This window comes from Dicentrarchus labrax, unplaced genomic scaffold (assembly GCF_905237075.1).
Source record: "Dicentrarchus labrax unplaced genomic scaffold, dlabrax2021, whole genome shotgun sequence".
NCBI classification, from domain to species: domain Eukaryota; kingdom Metazoa; phylum Chordata; class Actinopteri; family Moronidae; genus Dicentrarchus; species Dicentrarchus labrax.
The window spans coordinates 6,308,437-6,333,660 of NW_026136704.1; the positions used below are offsets into that span (position 1 = coordinate 6,308,437).

Consider the following 25,224-nt stretch of genomic DNA (forward strand, 5'->3'; position numbering starts at 1 on the left):
TTTGCTTATCCACCAATCTTGGCAATTATGAGAACAACGAAGTTGCAATGCCACTTGTTTTTTGTTTTTTTTACACATTAACACATTAATAGTTTTATATTCATATCCTTAAATACAATGTATACTAGATGACTCAAACTGCACTGTCATGTTTTCAAAAGTACCATTTACCCTGCCTGAACTCCGCTGGCAATCTACTGTATATTAACGCCAATTTGGAGAGGTATCTGTAAGTCGCCATGCACAAATTGAATAAAGGATGTAATACTATCCTTCATAAGTAATGCCTATCATCAATAATGCCATTAAACACATGCTACCCTGAGGTAGCAAAATCTCATAATATTGTGAGCAAGAGATCCTAATGCATCACGGTACGCTCAAAAGACAGAGTAGAGTACAAGAGGTTTAAAGTCAATCCGTCTCAGTCTTTAGATGAAACCAGAGCTCACTCATCCCCTGCCTGCCAATAGGCTTTTTGCCCCGGTGACAACATGGGGCATCAAACAGCCAGGGCAGAGCACAGACCTATGAACAGTTAATAAACACCTTCAGGGGTCTGAAAAACCAAGCTGACTTCAAAGAACTAGCACCAAATGAAGACTGACTGGCGTGTCACCTCATGTCACCTCACACCGTCTGATAAAAGATGCTCTTAAACACCACAAAGACGAGGTGGCAATGGCTCTCTCACACTTTCAATGACTTGCAAACTTCCCACCACTAAAATGAAAGTGCGTGTCCGATTAAACGGTCTTGCAAAAATGGTGCTCAAAAGCCAACAGTCAGATTGGTGACAACACTTAAGATAGCTGGTAGACAAGAAGTATTCCTCCTCCATGTTAATAGATCATCAGGTTACTCCAAACAAACTATAATGATGGTATGATGGTTCTAAGGATCGGTATTAGGACTTTTCCTGACATATTTTAATAGGTATTGGTTAATCAAAATGTGATTCTTTCTTTACTGTAGTGTGTTTTTTCCACATCAGCTTCCTGATGCTCAGCTGCTCTTTGTTACAGCCAAACTTTACAGTAGCAGACTGGCTTCGGTAAGAGTTTGACTACGTTATATGGTACACTGACCTGATTGGTTGAAGTTTGCCCGTAATGGTCATATAGTTCATCCAATCACCTGCCAAGTATTTTTTGAAAGTGCCTGCCCTTTTCCGAACAGGTTCCAACAAAGACTTCACAGATGGTTCTGTGGCAGTCAGGTTAGACCGTCGCTTTGTAGTCACTAGCTACAGGTCATATCAGCTGTCACTGATCAGTGCTAATTCTGTGAGTAACTGGATGACAGGGCATGTTTATCAGGTAAAAGAAGCATCAAAAGTGGGCCGAGTGTTTTTATAGTTCCAACAACTTCTCTCTATTTGACAATACAACATCAATGTCAGGCATCGCATTCTCCAGCTAAACTTTTCGACCAAAAGAGCTTGATCCGGACTGTCCTAGCCCTGTGAGTTTGCTGGTTTCACACTGTCTTGAAACTTTCAAATGTGACTGGCTTTGTTGTTGGTTATCTTGCACACAACAGTCTCTACTCGTGCTAATTAGAGGGGTGAGATGTAAAGTTGAACCAGACATATATATCACTCCAGGGCTTCGATGTAGGGGATCATCGATTGATGTTAGGCTTTGACTTGTATTTTCAAAGTAATGCACCAATGAAATATGAACAGCACATAGAGGAGGGGCTGGGTTCTCACAATGATCCAAGATAATCTGGATCACGTTTGATCTCCTGTGCTTCCAAAGCTAAGCAAGTTTGTTTCTGCTCAACGTCTGTGCTGCCGCTCAAGGTCTACAGGAGATGAATCAGAAGGGCTGAATCAGGTCTTGTACAAAACACAACTTCTTATTGCAGTTCACTATAAAGTGCGTCTGCATGGTTAATTAAGAAAACTCCCAGGCATTTTCAGTAGGGGTGGTAAAATATTGGAAAATATCGTATCATGACAAATTTGTTTTGTGATACTGCAGTGATTCTCAAAAACACTTTGTGTTTAAACCACCCAACTTAAACTGAGGGCTATGATTCTGAATGTTACAGGGACTGTGATGCTGGATGAATACTCAGATGTTACGCATATGGTGGTCTATTCTTTAACTAGATTTAAAAACAAATCGCAATATATAGCAATATATTAAATTGTAACTCTTGAATCGTGATGCATATCGAATCACCAAATTCTTACCAATACACAGCCATACTTTAAAGTGCTTAATCAACTTTTTACTATGAGCGATGGACACATGAACAGACTGATTTCTGCCAACAGTTCTGGTTATTTCAAAGTTGAGATTTCAGTTGTTTTTTTTCTCTGTGCTTTTCTGAGTGGTTTGAAGAGGGCAGGAGTTAGATGTCAAATATTCAGTGCACCAATCAGGATTAATACCAACATCTGAATCTTAATCTGAAGACAGTGGGTAGGTTGCTTGGTCACCTTGAGTGTCAAACTTGAAGCTAAACTGCGATTGTTGCTGATTTAGTCACAAATACTTCATGTTCTAGAGAAATACTAAATAAGAAATACGATTAAAAATCAAATCTGATACCAAGTTTTCAGGGGCTTTAAGATACAGGCCATGTAGTTCTGTAATATGAATATCATTTCTTTTATAGTGTGGCATTGCTGCCCATTTAAAAGAAATGTATTTGATAAATGAATGGGATGTACCCACTTTCCTGGGTATCCAGAAGAATTTATTCCTCCTGATATTTAAATTGCTCCTTAAACAATCCAGAGCGGGATTTGTGCTTGAGACAGTGTTTCATAGATCCCCCACTGAGCAGAGCATTGATGTTGTTGATGAAAAAATGTTTTTTATAAAAGTAATTTGCAGGTGTCATAAAATATGCATCAAATACACACTGGTACCTGCAGACCATGAGCTATCAGCCACCATGAGACAAACAAACATACAAATCATTAAAATACACAATCATTTGTTAATCCTAAAATTCTAGCCATGAGAAGAAGTACTAGGGCCACTTTTAACAGCTCACTCACACATGCAGAGATAAACTGACAAAGTGAAAGTAAACATGAAGCACTTCAGCTCTCATGCCTCATCCTGTTCAGTAACTTAAATATTGAACTCTTTCACTTCCCCTCCCAAAAGATAAACACTGCCTTTCATCACTGTAAATATGTTCAAACAATTGCTGTGTTCACAAAAAAGAAAAAACAACATCTGAATCAAAAAAAGATGTTACTCATTTCGACTTGTTTAAAGATGTTAAGGTAGCTTGATTAGGACATTCTATAGACTCTTTATGGTCAACGTGGTCACACAAATTTGAATGTGTAGGTGGTAGCACAATAATCAATGTACTGTCAATAGAAAATAAAGCAAGCAGTTATGGCAGGGCATTTCACACTTACATCATACACCCTTCATTGCATACTGTGCTTGTTGTAAGCTGAGACAGCGGTTGTCTTACCAAAAGTAGGTCTTCACGTGCTCTTGAATCAACACCCATGTCTCCCCAAAGTCATCCGATTTCCACAGCTACAGCAGGGGGAGAGAGACGGTGTGAGGAGAGGGGGGGGAGGAGGAGGAGGAGAAGAAGAAGAGGGGGGATGGTGCACTGTAAAAATGTAGGTCAAGCTCATTCCTTCATTTTGGCTCTTACACATGTGACAAGGAGAACACTTGAGAGCCGTTTGGTGCTATTGTGTTCAAGTCAAGGAAACCAAAATAGCATCCATGCAAAAATCTGATCAACCAATCGTTTCTTCTCTTGCTCACCATACAGATTCATACATGAAGTGCTAAATCAGACAAGTGCTGAAAATGACATTATTATATATATATATATATATATATTATATTCATAGTTGTAGTAGAAGTATTTGTATCGATATAACTTTCTCCTCACCTTGACTATAACAAGGGAAACTGATGGTATAACAATTGGGAGGGAAGCTCTACAAGACTCTAATAAACAGTCAAATAAATAAATTCAAATCGGTTTTATTCTGAATATGTCACTCTTGTGGTATCACACAGGAGATTTGATCCTAAAACAATGATCCGACTACATCCTGATAAACTATGATAAAGGTGCTGCTGCGGGTAGAGCCAGTCTTTACCTGTTTGTTTGGGTGAGAGCTGTCGTAGCCGAGCACCAGGTTGGATCTTCTGCTGTGGAGCAGCAGGTCTGTCGGCTTGAAGGGCAGTGAGAAGCCCTGGACGTTCTTGCAGAAGTCAAAGGTGTTCCACAGGTAGTTGTTGGTGGAGTCTACAAAAAGGTACTGAAGAAGAGAATACACGCATTAGCACAAAAACAACACATACAACTCTGGATACCTTGTTTGAAATAGAAATATGATGTAATTTCTAAGCTAATTTGACATATATAAATAATGAACTTCAAAAGGAAAAAAATATATAGTCCTGCATATTCAGTGTTCCATAAACACATGCATTCCCAAGCTCCATTACAAAGTTTGATTATGTAATTGTACTGCGCTAATCCCACTTTTCTCAGCTCACTTTGATGTGCTGTGTCACGGTATTCCCAATAACCACTCAATTCTGTGTCAGCAGGGCACAGTATAGCAGAAAACACAAGGTACTGAAGCAAATGTCTGCTCAAGTGTTTCTCAGGTGTATCTGAGAGCAGCGTTGCGGTGGAGAGCTGAGGTGCCAGATCACTAATGTACAGTCGAGCTTTGTTAATTCAGTCCCACTGGGAACAGAGGCTGTTCAGAGGAGTGCAGAAAACTGAATAATAACTATGTACCAAGAAGCAAATAAATCCAGGCGCACTTGATTGTGCTGGAATGTTCAATTTCCTCAATTAAAAAGGTCTATTTTTATATCAGCACTTTGTTAAACTTTGTGCTGTCTTGACCTAAGTTTGGAGTGGAATCTAGTGGGATCTAGCAGTGAAGTTACAGATTTCAACTCCCTCGTTTCAACCTCCCCTTCCAAGTGCAAAGGAATGCGTACGGCTCTATCTACAGCCAGTGTTTTGTTTGCTTGTACTAACAGCTACTGTAGAGACTCCATATTTCATCATTTTCTACCTAGAAATACAGAATGTAACTGCAAATGCATGCAAATATTAAATACAATGATTAATTAATTTCTTTGCATTGAAAAGAATTCATTGTAATCTGAGATTTCTTTATATCTATTCATTCTAATGAAGTTCTTGTTTACTGACTATTTTGGCACCACTTTCAGACCTCTTGGGTCTGACTCACTTGAATGGTACGAAGAACCTGTATGTTGCACAACTGGCACTGGCCCCAAAACAAGTACAGGTATCTGTGAACATCTAGTTTCATACAAAACTTGGGAAATAAGAAATACACAATAAACACAAAAAACAAAGCAGCATAAGATGAGAAGTGCTAAGAAATTAAAAAGTAAGTTAGCAGTGAGTGAGAGTTGATACAGCTTACATTCTTCTTAAAGTCTGGATTGCAAAGGTGTAATAACCTCTGACTCTTTACTCAGACTTAGCTTGGTGGATGCCAGCATACACAGTGAAGCTTAGTTCACTTGATTATGGGACTCCTGGTGCTTTCTGACATTATGCAGAAACCCAGAGAAGATCCTGTGCTTTCTCTCTGCCTAACCTATATTTGTCCAGTACCATCGCTTTATCTCTTTCTACTTCCTCTTATCCACTCCCGGCTCCTTTGCTGTACTCCATCTCATACTGAACCCATCTGAGTCAGACAAATGACCCCCTGACTCTGTCAGCCCTGTGAAACCATGTGCATCCTCCAGCTTTTATGTTCACCGCTGTGTTCCCTGCTGTTCTGGCACACAGCAGGTAATTGGTAAAATATTAAATTCTGTATGTAATGATGATAAAGGAAAGTAATGAAAAATCTATCATTAATTGCCTATGAAGTACATTGTAAGGAATATGGTTAGTTAAGCCATTTGATTATCCCACTCTCCCCACTTTATGACAGCTGGCTTTTGGCCCTGCCTTCGAGCGTGGCCTTTCACAGGTATAAAATACTTTTGTTGGACAACATGTCATGCAAACTAGTTTGTTGTTTGTTAGAGTGCTAGTGAGAATGCTTCCATTCCTTTTGATCAACCTTGTATGCCTCTAGAACGTTATTGGAGGAAACTGTGCCACCTTTAATTGTTTATTTTAGAAAGGTCATGACCTGAAGTTTGGAGTGTATGTGAAAACCAAAGCCATGGGTTAGGGGTTAGCAACGGCTTATTATCTTTAATATCACACTCGTATCCATAACATTAACAACTCTTATAGTGCAAAAAAGTCTTGGTGAGTCTGAATATGGAGAAAAAGAGATATGGAGATGCAGATCCATGGACAAGAGATGCAAAACCTTCTAATTAAGCATTTCAAATTCACTCGTGTTGATTAACAAGGCTCAGTGGGCAGACATACTGCTACACCAGAAACATTTCTAAATGCACAACAGGGTGCAGATAATATACATTATGTTCATAATATCTTAGTTCTGATAGTAAATTAGTTAAAATCGTCTTGATATCAGCTCAGGAAAAAACTACATTCGATCATCCCTTCATTCGTGGATATATGATCCCATTGCTCATCGGCACAAATCTAGTCCAAACTAGGGCTGCACGACAGGGCTAAAACATCATTTATTATTTATTTTTGGACAGATATTGTGACATGACTCGTGATTAGTGTGAGAATGATCATTTTTCCTTCCCAAATTTAATTTTCAGAAAAAAATATTAAAATCATGATTATGTGTCATACTTTGATCAGGAGAACAATAAGTGTAGGCTAGAGCATCTCTTCAGCACGACAGTGCTTTATTATAATGCTGATCTGTCACACATTTTAGCTTTATGAAATAACTGCAGCTTCTGAAATTTGCATATTGCACTTGGCCATATTGTGATTTTGATAATATTTCTATTAATTGTGCAGCCCTTGTCCAAACAACTCCATAGACCTCTGAATTTGGTAGATATATTTGTGTTGAGAAACAGATAGCAGAAAAGGTATAAAAAAGAATCATATTTCTCAGTTCCAGCAGTGTAGCTTCCAAAGTGAAATGAAAATGTACAAAATCCTTGATTGCAACAGTTTTTCAATTTCTATACACTAACAAGCTGTATTAAAGCTGCTGAGATTTATTCATCTCTATTAATTCATTACAAACTCCACTTCATTTGGACCTCATATCGGACTCAACAGGGTCTTGGAACTGATCTGGACTCCATTATTATCTTCACTACAGCCATGCTAGCTATTAGAAGTACAGCAAGTAATAGTACATGAAAAACCCTAATGGAGTTCAGTCAAACTGTGCCGATTTTTTGAAAAAGGCCAGGACCAAAAGTTAAAAGTGTATGTCACATCAAAAACCAAAGCCAGGATGTCCAAATAACTCCACAGACCTTTGGTAGATCTCCAAGATAGATATGTGTTGAGGAACAGATTGTAAAAGAAGAGGTATAATACAAAAATCACAATCCTTAAGTATAAACAGTACCCAGGAGCACAATGGCTTCCATCACTGTAAAATGGAAAAATTGTGAAATACCTGAGACACTTCCCTAGAACTGTTTGGCTCCGTAACCAAGCAGAGCGGTGTCATGGACGAAGACATTACCAAGAACCTCGTGGGATCTCTCAGGATTAATGCAGTTCTTTTCTAATTTCTTTTCTAACAAATTTAAAACCCTACTGTACCTGATGTGTTCATAATCCACGCAGTTGGCATCAGTAGTATTTATTTATTTTTTTTTTACAGCAAACATGGCTGTTAATATTCTAGTTTTTTTAGAACAACTACTGGACATATGTTTTAAATAGCCATATAATTGCCATTACACTTAAATAGCAGCAAAAAAAACCAAAAAAACACAGACAAACGTCCTAAATACATACTCTTCCGCTCTCAGCTCCAATAGACTAACAGTAGCCTAAATGCAGCAAACTGGGCTAAACTCCTGTTAAAACACACGTGTAGCAGCATCTCTAGATCTCTTCCTCCAACTGTGCTGTGTGATCAGCTCTTCAGCTGACACCACTGTCAGCAGCCGGCAGGAGAGACGCTCCGTGCTGCACTGAAACCCCAGAGCGCGGTTCCCTTGTTTATTCTGTGTTTATTAATACTGAACATGCCGTGTGTCCAAATTGCACCAAATTCGTGTGAAGTCGATCACATAAACACACACACTTAGGCACATACAGACAGAGGGCACTCTGTGAATCTCTCAATGAAAGTAGAGGCACAATCAAACATTTGCATAATACAAGTTTCCTTTAAGTTGTCTTGGCAACATGTCCTATAGGTCACACAATATTAGGCTATGTAGTATGCTATTAATGACTATATGCATTTATTTATTTATTTGGCATATTTCCTTTTCCATTTTGGCTGTGGATGGACAACTACACGTGATTCTGGGCAAAAGCCAATATATTGTCTTTCCAGTCCTGCCTACACCCACCTACTATACATTTCAGCTCATTTTCATAACCTCACCTTTAGTAGAGAACTTCCTCATTGCCCAGGAACTGAGATTGTTGCTTGTTTTAAAGAGCATGTGACCATATTGCACAGCCGAGCCTGTTAGTAGCACTGACTGGGACTTACCCTCCTGTTGTCTGCGGGGCTGTGGTAGAACTGGGAGATGACCTGCTTGCTGCCTTCCTTGGCCTTGACCCCTGAAAGCTGGAACTTCTCTGAGACGAGTGTGAATGTGGTCCCGTAGTCATAGGACACATAGACCTGGAGGCACAGAGGAGCAGAGGGAATATTCAGCGATTACACCCTGTGCTCACTGGTTACCTGTGTTATATAGCATGTAGATCAGGGTTGAACAATTCAGTTTCTTATCAAAAAGTGCAATCTGAAAGAACACATTTTCAAATATAAAGTGCTGTTATCCAGGCCTACTTTTGTTGGACGATATATTGTCCCAGAAATAACTGCAATAAATAACATTATTGACATTTTAAGACCATTTTATGACACTGAGATAATAATAATAATGTGGGCAATTAATTACTCTTAATTCTCAAGAATGTTCAGACATTTATAATACAAATGTGAGAAAATGCTGCATCTTAGCATAGTTTTTTCTGTTCATCTGGCTTAGGCACAGCGCCCAATCTTATAATGGTGAGGAAAACTCAAACAAACATGCATGTAAACTCAACGGGAAATATCAAGGTCAGCTAAAATGATCACGGTCATGTCCATAAATCTATCTTATGCTAAACTCATAACCTAACTACTGTGACGGATGATAATTACTTGGCACATAGAGTGTGGAGTATCTTTATAATTAAACCAGTGAGGTGAGACACAATAATAATCTAACAGGTAGGCTAACAGGTAGCTAGCAGGTGAACAGGGTTCCACTTATTTCCAGATAACTTAACTAAACATCAAATTATTTATTTAAGCTCATCACTTCAGAATTGAGACCTCCAGGTTTTGGGACTGAAGTGGTTCTTCCTCTTCTTCTATGAAGCTAACGTTAACGCTTAAAAGTGGAGTTTTCTTGTAAACAAACAAAGTTTCAGTTTCAGCGTAAATTAAGCAAAAAAAACAACTTGAGGATGCATTTCTTCAAATGTATTTTTTTCTTCATAAAACATTTAAACAGCCGATTATTCAAGTATTTTAAATCCTGGTTGTTTACATCCATGTTTGTTAGCTTGCAGCCTCCCTCTTCCCTGCCTTTACCTGCATTTCTTGGTGTGTTACCACCAACATTGTAAATCACTGGAATAGTGTGAAACCATCGGTAGAACTGTGTGTCACCCACAGGGACCTACTCATTTAAAAATAACTCCACAGCTCTACTAGAGGTAAGATACTCCACGGGGTACCTTCAGGTGCAGAGCTGTCAACAGCAGTGTTAGGTGTCATTAGTTAGATATCAACAACATTGTCAAATGTAAATGGTAAATGGACTGTACTTATATATCGCCTTTCTAGTCTTTTCAACCGCTCAAAGCGCTCTACACTACATGCCACACTGACCCATACGCACACATTCACACACTGATGGCAGTGGCTGCCATGCAAGGTGTCAACTGCTCATCAGAACTTAAGCATTCATACACATTCAAACAGGACAGTTTGACATGCAGGGAGAGGAGCCGGGGGTTGAACCGACAACCGCTGAGCCACAGCCGACCTTAAATGTGACTTCTTATAATAACTGTCCAACTAAGCAGATATTACTGTTAGATTTTCCTAGGGAACAAAAGGCGAGAGTTCAGGACAACTAGATTATTTTATCTGATTCTACTGATGTGGACGCTTGGTACAATCATGTCTTGTTTAAAAGACCACAAATATAGATACAGGACAGTCACTTAATTCACAGTGTTAAAAGTTAAAATCTATCTACCAAGTTAATGTAGACTTTATTCCATTACAGTACTTTTTCTGGACATGCAAATACACTGACACATGAGATATTACTACTCTATAGTAGTAATATCTGGAGTGCTGCAGAAATTAGTCCTAAAACCCAGAAATGAGTTAGCATTTTAGCACCTCTGCTTCCCTCTTCTCATAGAAACCCCTTCTATGTGAACGAGATCTTAAGCTCTGTGGTTAACACAAGCTTAAGACCTCGTTCACATAGGCCGCCTGAGCAGCGCATGGCGTTGACGGCACATGACGGCCGTCTCACACCGAGTGTGTCAGCTGTGTGTCTGCAGCTGCTGCTGTTGCCAGCCCTATGAGTCCCTACACACTTTTCCCTGTATAATGTCCATGAAAAATCTAAATGTTCAAATGAAAAAATCCCACTGACTTTTTGTCGAGGGAACCAGAGCGATGCCAAGTTCCCGGATGGACAACAAAAATACATCCCTGCAGGACCCTATTGTCCAGCTGGTGTTGTCCGTCTCTTATATGACAGATGATAAGGTTTGATTTTATTGGTAGATAATGGTCAACATTTGGACTTTTAGACGTTTGAAGAAGAAGCTAAACAAATACAGATATTGATTTTTTTTTTTTTAATCAAACAAAAAAACAAAATAAATGTTCAAATCCAAAGGTGTCAACATTGGTATTGGTCCCAAAACCCCTCATGAGTCACCATTAAAGACAGTTTCTGTCTCTTAACTTCCAATTTTTCAGGCAAGCTCTGAAAACTGATGAAGCATACAGCAACCCAGGTGGGGAAGTCAAAACAGAAAGTAAAAGCTTTTTTCTGAAGTGTGTGTGTGTGTGTGTGTGTGTGTGTGTGTGTGTGTGTGTTAAGGTAGCAGATGGAAGGCTTAATCTGTGGCTCAACAATCACCAGAAACATGAGAAACATGTTACACAAGTGTGAACACACACCTTCTGCCGCACTGCTGATTAATCGAGGCAATTTAGTGGCTAGGTTTAAATGTAAAAGGGAGATTAAGACTGGTGAGGTACTATCAACACTATGTGACGTTATAACAGACAATGAAAGCTCATGGATGTGCTAGTTGCGGCTTTCCTGTATTTCTTATGCATTGAAGTGTCCAGGTGTACTTACAGAGCTGGTTTTGGGCCCAGTTGCCCCCGCACTGTCCCTGGCCAAGGCTACGATGACGTTGCTCTTCTCCCCAGCCCAGTGGACCACCATCTGGTTATGGGAGTCGTTCAGGTTGGCCTGCAGGAAAAAAACAGGTTGAACTGAAGATGCACCACAGGGAAAAGGCAAGCAGGCACAGAATCTCCCTTCAGACTAATGCAAAATTAAACTACACTACACAGATACTGGGTCACTGCAAAGCGAGAGAAAAAGACAAAATACAAATGTAGCAAATGGAAGGATTAAAGGATTATTGTAATAAGACTTTAAATCTTAAAGTCAGGCTGAAATTAAAATACAGTTTTTTTTTTCAAAGAAATCAGTATCTCATTGTTGTTTGTTTTAAATTGTGTACTTAACAGGTCAACACTGCAACAAAAAGAAAGATACGTTTTATTTTTTTTTCTGCCGTGCCCCTACATTAGTGTTCTTCGGGGGCATGAATTTCTGGTTCAGACAATGTCGGTACTGTACTTTTGATTGCTGCAATATCTGCGTTGGCGGGCACTTAAAATTAACCTTGAAAGCAGCTGGACTCACAAGATCATAAAAGCATGCAAAAATCCATCAAGAAGACACAACAATGGCGGCTGCTAACAAGGTTAGCATAGATGCTGCTAGCATCATTTATGTCAGAACTGGAGATTTTTTCTTGCTTGAAGGACGAGCTAAGAACGGCACTTAAGGCTTTTCCATGGAAAAGATGTTTTTACTCTTCCATGCTGGGAATGACACTCAACAATCAACTATCTTCCTCTGTTCTGATTGGTTGTTTTTAGTTCATGCCCAGTGGATTCTTGTAAATGCCATTAGCAGCACTAGGACGAGCCAGAGGAACCTGATTTGTTTCACAGATTAGACAGAGACAGATTGTCTCATGTTCTACTGTCAGGATATAGTGAAAGTTTCAGCGAATATGACAAAAATATATTGTTATAAAAGTTACCTACTGCAGCTTTAAGACGAGGTTGTTAAAAAAGAAATAATAAATATGCCTTCTCATTATCACTGTGAATATGTTTCACGGAAACGGACGGGTGTAAGAAATCAACCTGATCGGCTGACAGTCACAAGAGTAGATGTAGACATCTCATCAGCTCAACATATGGCTTGAATCTGAGGCCGCAGCAGACAGCAATGACTTGTGTCTTTGCAGTAAAACCGCAACCATAAAGCTTGGAAATCTGTAACGATTTAGACCCAGGCATCTAGTCAAGCTCATTTCACTTCTTTCATTTTTGAAATTAAAGACATACTAAATTTCTTCAACAGCCCAACTGTCAAACTAAAAACAATGAGGAAAGATAAAGATCAATAGCGCTCAAGGAGCTGAACCACCCTTCAAGACTATGACCTGACATAACCTCATTCTGTGGAGGCTGTATCTGTCACAGTAGTTTAAAAAACAGGTCAGATCACATCTATTGACGAAGATTGTATGTATAGTCTGAATAGTGAGCAACAAGGTTAAAGCCGCACTAGTAAATATTTTGTTCCAATAGACTGTAATGTGATAGGCCCGTACACTCCAGTCTCATTAACTTTGTTTCTAGCCAGTAGGCAGCAGGAAAAAGCTCTGATGAAGACCACAGTACATCCAAGCATCAAAATACAAAGTTAGCGACTAGCTAGACACTATCAGCCCGGACCCACAGACACACCTGTCCAAAGCGCCTGTGCTAGTGGTGTAAACAAAGCTCCCACAGAACTTCAAGCTCACAGTCCGGGTGCAGTCAGCTTTTAGGACTGCAAACTGGCAGCAGCTTGTACAGCCAGCCATGCCTGGTGGTAAGACTTACTAACAGTTCGCTCGACTATTAGGGGACAGCCCTAGTTGTTGCTGAGCACAACAGTATGACGTCTTTATATCAACAAGTCGGAATATTGCCATAATCACAATATGATTTTTTTTCATCATATAAAAAAGATACAATATGGCACACCCCTAATTTGGTAGTCAAAATGAACTACAGTGTGTGTGTATGTGTTTGTGTACATGGTAATGAAATAACACTCTAGTTCTATGTATAGGGTGGGTAATGCAATGACTTGCTATAACACATACTAATTCCCTACTCAGTGCACCTCCCATAGGACACATCGATCAATGAAAACAAATAGGCTATTTCATCTTTTTCATTGTCACTGCCTCGCCATCCATGCTGCTTTCCTTCCCTTATCTTTTATTGATGATACTGCAAGGCTTCTGAAAGGCCTCTTTTTTGCTTCAAATGCTTTTTCTGCACTTTCCCAGCGACTCACACTGTGGAGTGAACAACAAATATCTTTGCTAGCCCTGTCAGCTGTGATCAGACGCAACGACCCTCTTCGGATTTGTAATTTCTACTATCGCAACAACGATGTGGATGACAGTGCCAAAACGTTGGCATTACAAAGGTACGAGGAACCAGAGTTTAATAGAATATTCAGCCTGAAACATTTCAGCAGTTAGGAACAGCTGCTGGCAGGGCAGCGTGCATTGCTGGGCCTGTTCTGTTGTCCACATCAGTGTTTGGATGCACCATTTTGCAACATTCAACAATAATCTTACACGGAGAAATACTTAGAAGAAAAGGCAGAGACATCAATATCACCACCCACAGAGGCCTCAAAAATATATAAAGCAATGCAGCAACAACACATGTTGTTTTTTGGTTAAGGGGGTGGCTGATTCTGGAAAATTACAACACTTTATCACAAAATAGCTCCTGGAAAGCACCAGAGATTGATGATATACAAGGACACCCGTGTGAGGATATTTCTTTTTTCATGGCGTTGAAGTCACTGCCAGAAAACAGCAAAGCCAACATCCTGCAGGAATAGACTATGTGTCGCCAGCAACACACCAGTTTAACCTTTTCCTCATGTAACTTCCAACAAAGGAACGACTATGAGCCACTGTCACGAAGCCAGCTTCACTGATACACAACTTGCTTTTCCATCGCTTGCTTTAGCCATCAGTCTCCTGCTCCTCCTCCTCTCCATCTTCCTCAGTCTGCCTCCCTCAGGGCCCCCTCAGTAAAAGCCAGGGCTGTCTCTCAGGCCGAGGTGTCGCAGCAGTAAATCTTTGCATTTTAGGCCTCATTGGCTGCAGTGTGAGTGGGCCAAAAGGGTGCCAGCGGCTCTGCAGACTGACACAGCTGAATCTAGAGAACGATAACGACTGTGAGATAAAAACTATTTGCCAGGTTGCAGCAAATTGCGGCATGAGAGTTAACGCTGCGAGGGTCCATCCATAGACGGTCGCTGCCCTGTTTATAGGTAGAGGCTCAAAATGGAGGCAGCGCCACTAAGCACGGGCTGTCGACACCATAATGACGAGCATTTGCAAACCATAAAAGCTCCCTGTTATCTTCTTACGCAACACAGCATCTTTGTTACAAGTTCCACAAACTGCTCTGAGCCTGCAGAGCACAGACTTTGTGGTTTGGCCCACAGCTAAAGTCTCACAGCTCTCCTTTAAGCTCAACTGATCGACTTTTGCATGACCTTGCACAAGACCACACCAGGGCTTTACAAGCATTTTCATGGATACCCAGATAGTTGTACATTAGACCAACCGCAGCTATTTTTCTTAGATCCTGACCAAGGAAACTCTAGTTTACAACATTTTTGTGGTCCATTTAAAATGTTAACTGCAAAATGCACTGTGTAAGTACATCATAACTGATGCCTCCCACATTTGCAGCTACAGTGTTTACCACCAATTCAGAATTTATCTGTAGTGATCTGTCGCTGAAAGAGGGAGGGCCAGCTATGAACACTCTAAAAAGGGCTGCAAAACAGTACTGAATTCTCCAGCTGACTTCACATTATGGGGAGTGATTTTTCCAATGTATGTGACCGCACATGAATGCACCATTGTGGCAGTCTGCACTCTGAAGTGCACTTCCAGGCAGGCTTTTACAATCTTTAAGATGTCATTCCTGGTAGATTTAGTGACAGCTCATGTTGTTTTATAAGAAAGTCCATAATCTGACTAGCCCCCAGTGCTAACAGAGTGACAAAGCCAATGGTTTTTCCTGTGCTTGCATCACAATAAAAGCCATTCTGTGGCCTTGCAACTCTTTTAATGAAGCAGAAGCAGTTGTGAAATGTTGCAATAGCTCTGATTCGACTACAGGAGAGCTGCAGGGAAGGGAGGCTTCTACTGATGAGATTACATTCCCAACAGTATTGCTTAAGTACATTTTTTTATTTTCTTTCTGTGCATCTCTAGCCTATGTGTAGGTAACCTGAATCGCACGTGAGAATGGCAGAGTCCGCCACTAACAATAAATACAACTATACTGAGAGGTACCTACTAAACATAATATATAATATCCAAAATGGGGTGAAATACTGAAAATCTTTGAAGGATTACAGCAGTAATGTCCAGCGTGTAGAATTTAGTGGCATCTAGCGGTGAAGTTGCAGATTGGAACTCCGTCACTTCACTCTCCCCTTCCAAGCATTGCCACCAACTCTCAAGCCAGCTACTGTAGGCCACTGATCTCATGTACAAACGAATAATCAGTTGAAATCCAGTTTCTCATACATTCATATATTTGTGACAGACTGCCACAATATCAATACTGTCCACCACATATTGATTTTCTATTTTTTTTACTATTTAAAATGGGTAAAATTACTTACTTACTTCATTGTAGAGCTGCCATCACCGCATTGATTAGCAGCCCACCTTGCCCCACTCTTGCTCTCTCTCTCACAAACACACACAATGGACCCATCTGTGAATAGTCCTTCCTCTCTGTGCACACCTGACATCTTCATCACAGGGGAGCTTTACTCTGGTCCTGAGAAGCTACAGCCTTCGTTCACTGACAAACTGTAACCTACACTGTACATTTACTGCTAAACTGACAAATTCACTGCTTACCTTTTCCTCACCGTCACTCTCTGACACTCTCTTTCTCACTCTACCTCATACACGCTATGCACACACCCAAAGACCGACACAGACACAGCGCTGTCAATCACGGAGACCCAACTCTTCAAGTAAGTTATAGGCAAGCATGTAAGGAGCCTAGCTAGTAAGGTAAGCTATATTTTGCTATTTGTTTTTATAATGAGAAGTGTTGGAGCCGTAGCTATTAAAAGCATAGTTCTGCTTCCTTCTGCACAACACCTAACTAAATCTGTGGGAAAAACTAAAATCTGTTATAGCTTGACATCTTCAAGTCATAATCCTTAAGATTTCCATGAGATCATCAAATCTGTCTTTGACCACATTATTTATGGGCGTCCATTTTTCTGCAACAGCAATTTAATGCATTTATATTCAGTAGTTAGCTCTCTAAATAGTAGCTTTTATTGGTAGTGGCAGAGTCCGCCATTCCCATGCTGGAAGATTTCCTCCTTAAGCATTATACAGTAATTAAATTGTATTTGATGTTAGCATGGTAACTACGGATATCACAAAAACAAACAGCAAACAGGACAATAATCTCAAGAATAACAAGTGCTCAATATTTTTTTATTGTAGGATTTTGCTGTTTTTGCTCAAAGAATCCTTCAATGACTAGCACATTATTCAAATTGGTTTTTTTTGTAAATGGTATTTATACTGTAAACTCCTACTGTGACAGGGATGCCCAAACAAACTCTACAGATGTGGCATGTTTTATCTTGAATTAGTACATGAGTCGGGTTTTATTATTTCATTGTTACCAAGTACTGTTTGATCATGAATTAGCAATACGCTCTATACATAGAAACACTATCTTTGTCAAATTTTAGCAACATTGTTTTACTCCTGTAACAAAGAGGAGAAGCTGTAGCCTAGTAACATCTGAAAAGAGACACCTCCCATCCCTGCATATTAATTCAAGACACAGATGAAGCTGCTGTGTCAGAGCCATGCATTTGTCTGAAAATAATGCACACCTTAAGGCTAACAAAAACAGTGTTGGTCATGGTAATAATTCCTATTTAGCATATTGTCTGTGCTGTTTTGTTTCCTTTCTTTTTTCCCCCGCTCACACACTGCACTGCAACATGGCGCATAGTCCAGAGGTGGCTCTATAAGTGGCGGAGAGGTGTTCCTTATCTGCTCTCGTCCATCAATCTCCTTGACAGCTTTGTGGTCACTTGGGGAGTTGGGGGGCTAGTGGGAGGGGGGTGGAGTCGAGCACATTGAAGACAGCCAACAAGGATACTGTACTGCCACGGCTTCTGTCTTTGACTCTCGCACTTAAATGCATAATGCATTATGTCCCACCAGAAGCAATCTTGTGCAAACGCTTCATACCTCACAGAGCAGACAGGATTCTGTAAACCCAGCAAACGAGTCAAAAAGTGCAGAGAGGGGAGGGATTTCACTCTTTTCATGAAGGGTGAAGGGTCACTCCTCAGACAGACCTTGAGAGCCGACGGACTGGACCAGTGAGTTTATCGCCATTTTAATAGTTCCCCACTCCCTCTATGGTGGAGGCACACAGCCACATCATGCTCAAATACTGAAAACAATACCAATTACTACTTGGAAAAAAAACAAAGTTACTTAAATTGGTACACATTGAGAAATAGGACTGAAAATGTTTATTTGTTTTTGGTAAATTGGGAAACTTTTAGACCCCACAGCATAGCTCATTTTCTGCAACATGTAAAAGAGTGTATCTCGAGACATTTTTGTCAGTGTGTAAACTGATCAATTCCAAATCAGTGTTTTACTTATATTTGTCCTTCAATAAATTTAAGTTTATAGTGACAAAAAATGATGGACCTGGATCTATCTAATTTTGATAGATTATGGCCAAAATTGTATTTCACTGATTTAGCATTACACTCTAATAAAAACATATACAGAGGTCTGGTGAGTTCCACTTCTTTCTCAGATTCTAGAGGCAACACTGGTCACCAAATCTTGAACTGGATCCCAGTCCACCTTCACTGGTTGATACCAGGCAGGGATCACAAGCCAAATGTGGTGCTATTTAGCCTTCAGTCTGCCACAGCAACAGGGCATTCACAGCACATTTGGGTCAAATGCTAACAGCTGCTGAGCACAAAAGAAAAAAATGACCCAAGGTTTTCGGTATATGTAATTTTCCTGGGGAAAAAATTGTTATATATAGTTTACCCTCACTGATATAAATGTGGTTAACAAAATATTAGAAACAGCTCTCTGTATAAGGCAATTCAGCTCCTCTGACTTTCAACAAAAACTCATTCATAGTGCTAGCTAGCTAGCGCCTTAGCATGCCTAGCGAGATGCTAGCAAGGGAAATTTGACCAAAACTTGAATTCCTCCCTTCTGGTTACTGATAGTTTTTCCACAGACAGCTTTAGTCAAAAAATAACTAATTAAGTTGGACTTTAAAGCGACTGATAAAAGGCGCCAAGTTGTGCAGGAGCAGTTCAAGCAAGTGCAGGAGCTCATTAACAAGGGAGCCTTTGATGAGCTCCTGGGCTCTGCTAATGATTTTTCTTTGCTGTATGGGCTTTAAATAGGACTGTAAGTTGGTGTTAAATGGGTTTGTATCCATCAGGTTAGCAAAAGAACATTTTTGTCCTGCCACTACACTACACACAGAACTCAAGATTACACACAGAGCTGATTAAATTCAAGAAAAGGTAATAAAACATCCAAATACTCCTTTCCACCTTTAAACACAACACATCTGTTCTGCTGGAACTTTAGTCTATCAGTCAGTGAACTGATGAACAGTTTGGGCTTTAATTAAATCTGTTTAACAGGGTAAGAAATTAGCTACATTGCTCCAAACAGAATTAAAAGTAAAGACTAAAGGACACAAAATGACTTTACTCCTGAAAGAAATAACTAAGGTAGGGTAACAAGGTTTTTTTTAAATTGGTACTAATTATTTATTCAAATTTTTAATATCTATTGTCATTGCTTTTGATTGGCCATATTAAATCCAGAGGAAAAGAAAAATGCCTTTTTAACAATAATAATAACAATAATAACAATATATGGCAAAATATGACCCAAAAAATTATTTCTTTATATAAAAATTCAAATGTTACAAAAAAATGTGAAGTATGTTTTTGTAAGTGTTCCAACCAACCAATAATATCTTGAAATCCACCTTTTACCAATACCGAGCTAAGATTCATTAGTTAGCTAGCTAGCAAAAGCACAGCTGTGTTTCTTGGGGCTGGGCCTCACTCATTAGTGTACAAAAGCACAACTTTATCTCTGATTTTGGTGAAACTGGATCATATTTTGTGGAGAAAATATTCTCTGGTTTTCCCGTTTGACATCCTCCAGCTGCTCTGCCTCAACTCCGCTAACTGCTGCTGTAGCTTCAGTTAGCGTGCAACCGAATGGGCCTCCCAGTAAACGCAACTTCCGAGACAGAGGCCAGTTTGACGACAGAGGTACAGAGGTGTATTACAGAGCTTCCTGATGGACTTGTAAACTAAGTAGCTAACTGCTGCTAATAGTATTGTTGGCTTCCATTAGCTAGTTAGCTCCTGCAGCTAACATTAGCTGATCCAGCCCTGGACTGTTCTGAATGTTCTGAATGTTCTGTCTAAAAAATACTTTAAAAAGGTTAATACAGCAATATATATTTCTGAAGTACCGATCACTTAACTTCAACCAGTTGGTAAATCTCCCAAAAAGAAATTACATTGAAATGGCTATTAAAATGAATTTGGTCGGTGTGCAGGCACTACTTTTTTCTACAATTTTAAAAACTTCCAGGACTAGTTGGTGAAGTACTGTAGCAGGCCTGCCAAGAAAATACTACCACTAGTCGGTCACAAAAGCTCTTGCAGTTAGCTATGTCGCTAAGGGGACAATACGTTCACACAGTTCAGTCAAGAGACAGATTTGTATAACCGACTGTCTCATAATGGTTCCCTTCTTTTGCAGTGTATACTTTATATTATACTACATGAGCCATAATAACTCTTCGTTCCCTTAATGTTCACACAACTGTGGTGATGGTTTGCTATTGCTTGAGACTAAAACTACATCAGAATCAGGTGCCAAAAATAAACACTGTTTTCAGTCACTTCAAATGGCATGTGTTGTCCCAAGCAAGCGAGTGAGGCTTTTCCTTTCACTAACAAGCCATTACATGCAACTGAGAAACTGGCTGCATTCCTTATTTGCGCTTGGATCCAAATAAAAAGCCTCTGGTCTTCTCTAGCTGCAGGGGTTTCAACTGGCTGTCTGACAACACTTAAAAGCCTCATCAATGTATATTGATCATTTGGGATGAAACCAACGCCATTTCGAACAGTTTCGATTGCAGTGTTTAGTATTCCCAAAGTGTATTAATGGGAAAGTGTTCATAAAAAGCATGACCAGGCCCTAGAAACCAGCCTCTTGCAGTGTTAGTCATCCACACCAGACAAGTGCAGGCCAGACATATCTCATCAGAGGGCTAGAAATGTAAGTGAAACTTGAACACCACCAACACAGTTAAATAAACTCCAGACAGTGCTGCTAAGCCAATCTATCACAACAAGCTAGAAAGTCCTTCCCTAGGTACGTGTAGGCACATATAGTCTATTAGTTATTATTTCCCATCATCCCACTGAAAGTGTAGCTCAGTTTGTTGGAGTCATTTCAAGTCTCTGCATCTGCGAGCCTTAAAATTGTGTTTTTCTTCAACCATGAAATATATCTGCCAGCAGATCGTTTAACATGTTGCCAGACAGGTCCTCTTGTCATTTCACAATTCTAAAGGAAACCAGAATCTTAACACAAGGCAGATTTGTGCATTAGCATCAAGAAAATGACACTTGATTTGACTTGAGAGGATTTATTTTCCAGCGCAGGAAACCACTTTATTTCTATCTGCTGCATTCCTCTCCTTTCTTCCCACCCTTCTGGCACTTTGATATCCTATTGGTAGCGTGGAGGAGTTGGGCTCTGTGTCTGGTACTACCAAGGAGCGGAACGGGGCAACAATACGCTTGGGCATTTAGCCTACGCTCTCCCTCCACCCTCTCCACCCTCCCATCTCCTCAGCTCTGAGCTCTCCATTATTCAACTGTGAGGAGGGGGGTGGGGGTTGGGTGGGGGTTGAGTGGAGGGGGTGGGGGCATCGTGGCCAGGAGAGCATCAGCGGCAGAGCCAGTCCCAAACAATGACATCATCTCTGCAGGACTGGCAGGCAATGAAGGCTCGCTCACCAGACGCTGAGCACTCTCCAGTTTGCATGTGTTAAGTTAGCCATTGCTGTGCTGTTAGCCATCAGCATATTTATGGCCACAGGCAGGAAGCACAATTGAGCCACTGTCCTTACAATGTGGCAGGGGACATCCACGTTTGGGTTCTTTTCAGGTTAGCCTTTACTGACAGACGGCATGGTGCTGACGAACTGAGAGACTTAAAAAGGATATGAAGATGCAGGCAAATCAGCTATGCATTTGTGTCGATGGAACTTAAAGGCTCTAATGCCAGGCTTGTTATTGTGTGTAAGGGAGGCACTCATAGAAAATGATAAATATTATATCCAAGTTCTTTATGGCTGAATGAGAAGTGGGCTAAAGTTGCTCCACACTAAGAAAGCTCTGCTTGAAACGTCTTGACAGCAGCTGCACAAACTCAACCAGACAAAAACTAATGAAGATGTTTTCATACTGGAGCTAAGTGCTGCGTAAGCGCACACACACGCATGCACACATGCGCACACACTCAGTCGGCTGTTATGCCTCCAGCCCGAGCTCAGGAGTGAGAGTCAGTGATGAATTTTAAGGAGGCTTTGAGAATCAGAATCGGCACGCAAGCGTTAAGGGTAAAGATGAGCGGTGTGCGTTATGAAGGTGTGTGTGTGTGTGTGTGTGTGTGTGTGTGTGTGTGTGTGTGTGTCAGAGTGTGTCAGAAGGAGTGTGTCTGGGTGCTTTGAGGAGATTGACGCTGCTGTGAACACTGCTCCGTCTCCGGGTGATTTAGGGTCATCCAGTCTGATTTTACATTAGCTCAAATGCAGCATGCAGTCACTCAAATGCACACGTACACGACTCTGACACAGAGCGGTAGTGTGTGAACATCTGTGTCAAAGTTGCAACTTCCCAAAGGGCATCTCTATACACTGCTGCGACACCTTTTGACTTGGATTTTCTGTCCTTAAAGCAGCTAATTAAAGTCCAGGTGAAATGAAAAATGTATTTTCATATCAAAAGCCAATCATTTTGTCTTCCTGTAAAACAAAATTTGACACCTGCTTATGTAAGCATGAACTGACCAAATTCAACCAATAACATCCTGCCATTCACCTGTCAATCAATCTTTGATTCAAGATTCATTAGTTACCTGGCTTGCTAGCAACAGCATGGCTAGCTAGTGGAGTGTTTCTGGGGGCCTGACTGGTTACTGTACAAAAACAAACTTCATCACTGGATCATATTTTATGGAGAGAATATTGTCTGGTTTTCCGTCTGATGTCCTCCGGTTGCTCCGCCACAACTACCGCTAACTGCTAATGTAGCTGCTGCTTTAAGCAACCGAACGGGGCTCAGCAGCCTCCCAGTAAACACAACCTGAGACTGACACAGGACAGTTTGATGACAGCAGTGCCAAGGTGACTTGAAGAGTTTCCAGATGGACTTGTTGCTAAAAGAAGCTAAATGTCGGTAACAGTAATGTTAGATGTCGTTAGCTAGTTAGCTTGTGCGGCTTACGTTAGTAAGCAGGAGCCAAACCCAACCAAAAACACCTTGGTACTCCCTGTAGTCAAACGGACTCTGTTGGAATCAGACGCTGCATTCAGTCTGGCCGTGCTGTTCACCGGGAGCTCTCAGTCCGACAGAGTCAGCTTATGGGTCCGCTAGAGCTGCTTGACTGGGGGGATGTACGACACAGCGCAATTGGCTGCCGGCAGAAGTCCCTCTCTAGATACCTATTTCTAGAAAATACGTAAATATGTGGAAGCAAATAGCACTTTCTTTTTCTTAAAAACAACACCAACAACAACAACAAGCTTCCATATCTTTGGCAATGTGAGCTGTAGCTGCAACATCAATAAACACATTCATGCATCAATAATTATAATGCAGTAAAATAAATGATATTATGCTGAAACGGGCCATTCTGCACTTTTATTTTTAGTATTTTAAGTTTTTCATTGCAGGACTTTTACACTTAATAAAATATCTGACTACTTTAAGAATATGCTTAATTAAATGCTGCAAAAGAGAACTTTTCAAAATTACCTTTAGAAAAAAGTGAAGGAAGCTAAGCAGCGTTTCTTATAAACCGAAAATAAACAAAATATCTCCCCAAAGTTTTAGGAAGTAAATAAAAGAAACTTGAGAAACTTAAATTTGATATTTTCTATTTATTTTATCTCCAAGTGTTTAGCAGATTTAAAGTTTGAGAATATAAAACTAATTTTGATACATTATTCATTGTTCTTCTACATGTTCATGGCATCTACAGCAGCTGGTTAAGAAATTAAAGAAAATGCCACACACCCAACTAATCCAACACCCCGACCTCGGGCTTACCATTCTCCATGCTACATTAACACCCCTTACAGCATTACTCCAAGGTAAGACCAAGTTCTCTTATACTTTCCAAAAAACTCAAAGACTCTTCACAAGCAAAGACCTGTCAGAGTCCAAGTATTGCACGTAAGACGCTTTAATGAAGTAGCCACAGGTTGAAGCAAAACAGTCGCATGCATGGTTCTGATATTACTAGTGAAATTGTGTTAGAATAAAATCTTCCTGGACACGGATCTCTTAACATGCCACAACATACAAATTTGTGCATACTCTCAGTGTGGCTTCTCACCGTTTGTTTACACTCTGCGGTGGTGTGAGCACATGATCATTAAGAGAGGTAATTGTAACATCGGGAAATAGCAGTGACACTGTCTCTGAACAACAAACAGCAGATATGAGGATTTAAAGCTGTTTGACTTGTCATTAGGATGTCTCATATTTCTAAACAGCTGACTGTAAGACGTCAGCACAGAGACCAAAATACAGATAATGAATTAAAAAGCTAATTAATTAAACAATCAGGCATGTTATATTTTAGCCTAGAAACTTGCACATCAGCTACACAATGTACCAAATGACCCTGCAAGATGTTCTGTCAACTCTATTGTCATTTTTTGTCCATATCAAATGAATGAAAAAGACATTATAAAGTTAAAGCTGCAGGCAGCAATGAACAGACCCTCACACCCCATGCGTGTCAGGGTCTGCCACAGCGCTATTAGCGGAGGTCAGTTGATACAGCTCTAAATTATCATGTTTTCGGAAACTAGTAGTTAAATGTCCCTTCCTATATCCAGTCTGCTGTGCTATAGAATGTCTACTAATCATACCTTATGTTTCAGCATATGAAGTGTAGATGTAAATCAAATGATGATCGTCACACAAGGCTTACTGCCAGTAGGTGGTGCTATTATTATGACTGAATATTGGCATGTAGATGCGTTCAGGTACGGACACATTTGACCATTTACCTTTAAGTTTCAACAACTTTCTGTTTCATGGCGAAACACCCCCTGAATCTACCAGACTGTTGATAACTTTTCATCGTGATGGTCTTTAGATTATTAATTATTATCAATTTAAAGTCAATTAGAAAAAAATTACCATTAAATTCAAAATGGCCGACTTTCTGGTGGGTTGAGGGTATGGCTTTTTTGTACGTCTGGACATGATACATGTGCGTACTGGTTTTCGTACATTTTGGTGAAACGTGCTGCTGCTTTTTAGGGGGCGCCATTTTTACAAGAGACATTTTGACTAG

At 40.2% G+C, this 25,224-nt stretch overlaps 1 protein-coding gene across 2 annotated transcripts in view; it reads right to left on the minus strand.

Annotated features, from left to right (window-relative positions):
• The window catches only part of sorl1 (sortilin-related receptor, L(DLR class) A repeats containing), a 94,741-nt gene that overhangs the window by 65,592 nt on the left and 3,925 nt on the right, over nt 1-25,224 (minus strand). For both annotated transcript variants that reach the window (XM_051397761.1, XM_051397760.1), the window contains exons 2-5: nt 11,496-11,612; nt 8,594-8,728; nt 4,106-4,267; nt 3,454-3,521 (exon numbers count right to left, since the gene is read on the minus strand). In XM_051397761.1, coding sequence (XP_051253721.1) covers nt 3,454-3,521; nt 4,106-4,267; nt 8,594-8,728; nt 11,496-11,612 — 482 coding nt within the window. The remainder of the gene's footprint in view (nt 1-3,453; nt 3,522-4,105; nt 4,268-8,593; nt 8,729-11,495; nt 11,613-25,224) is intronic.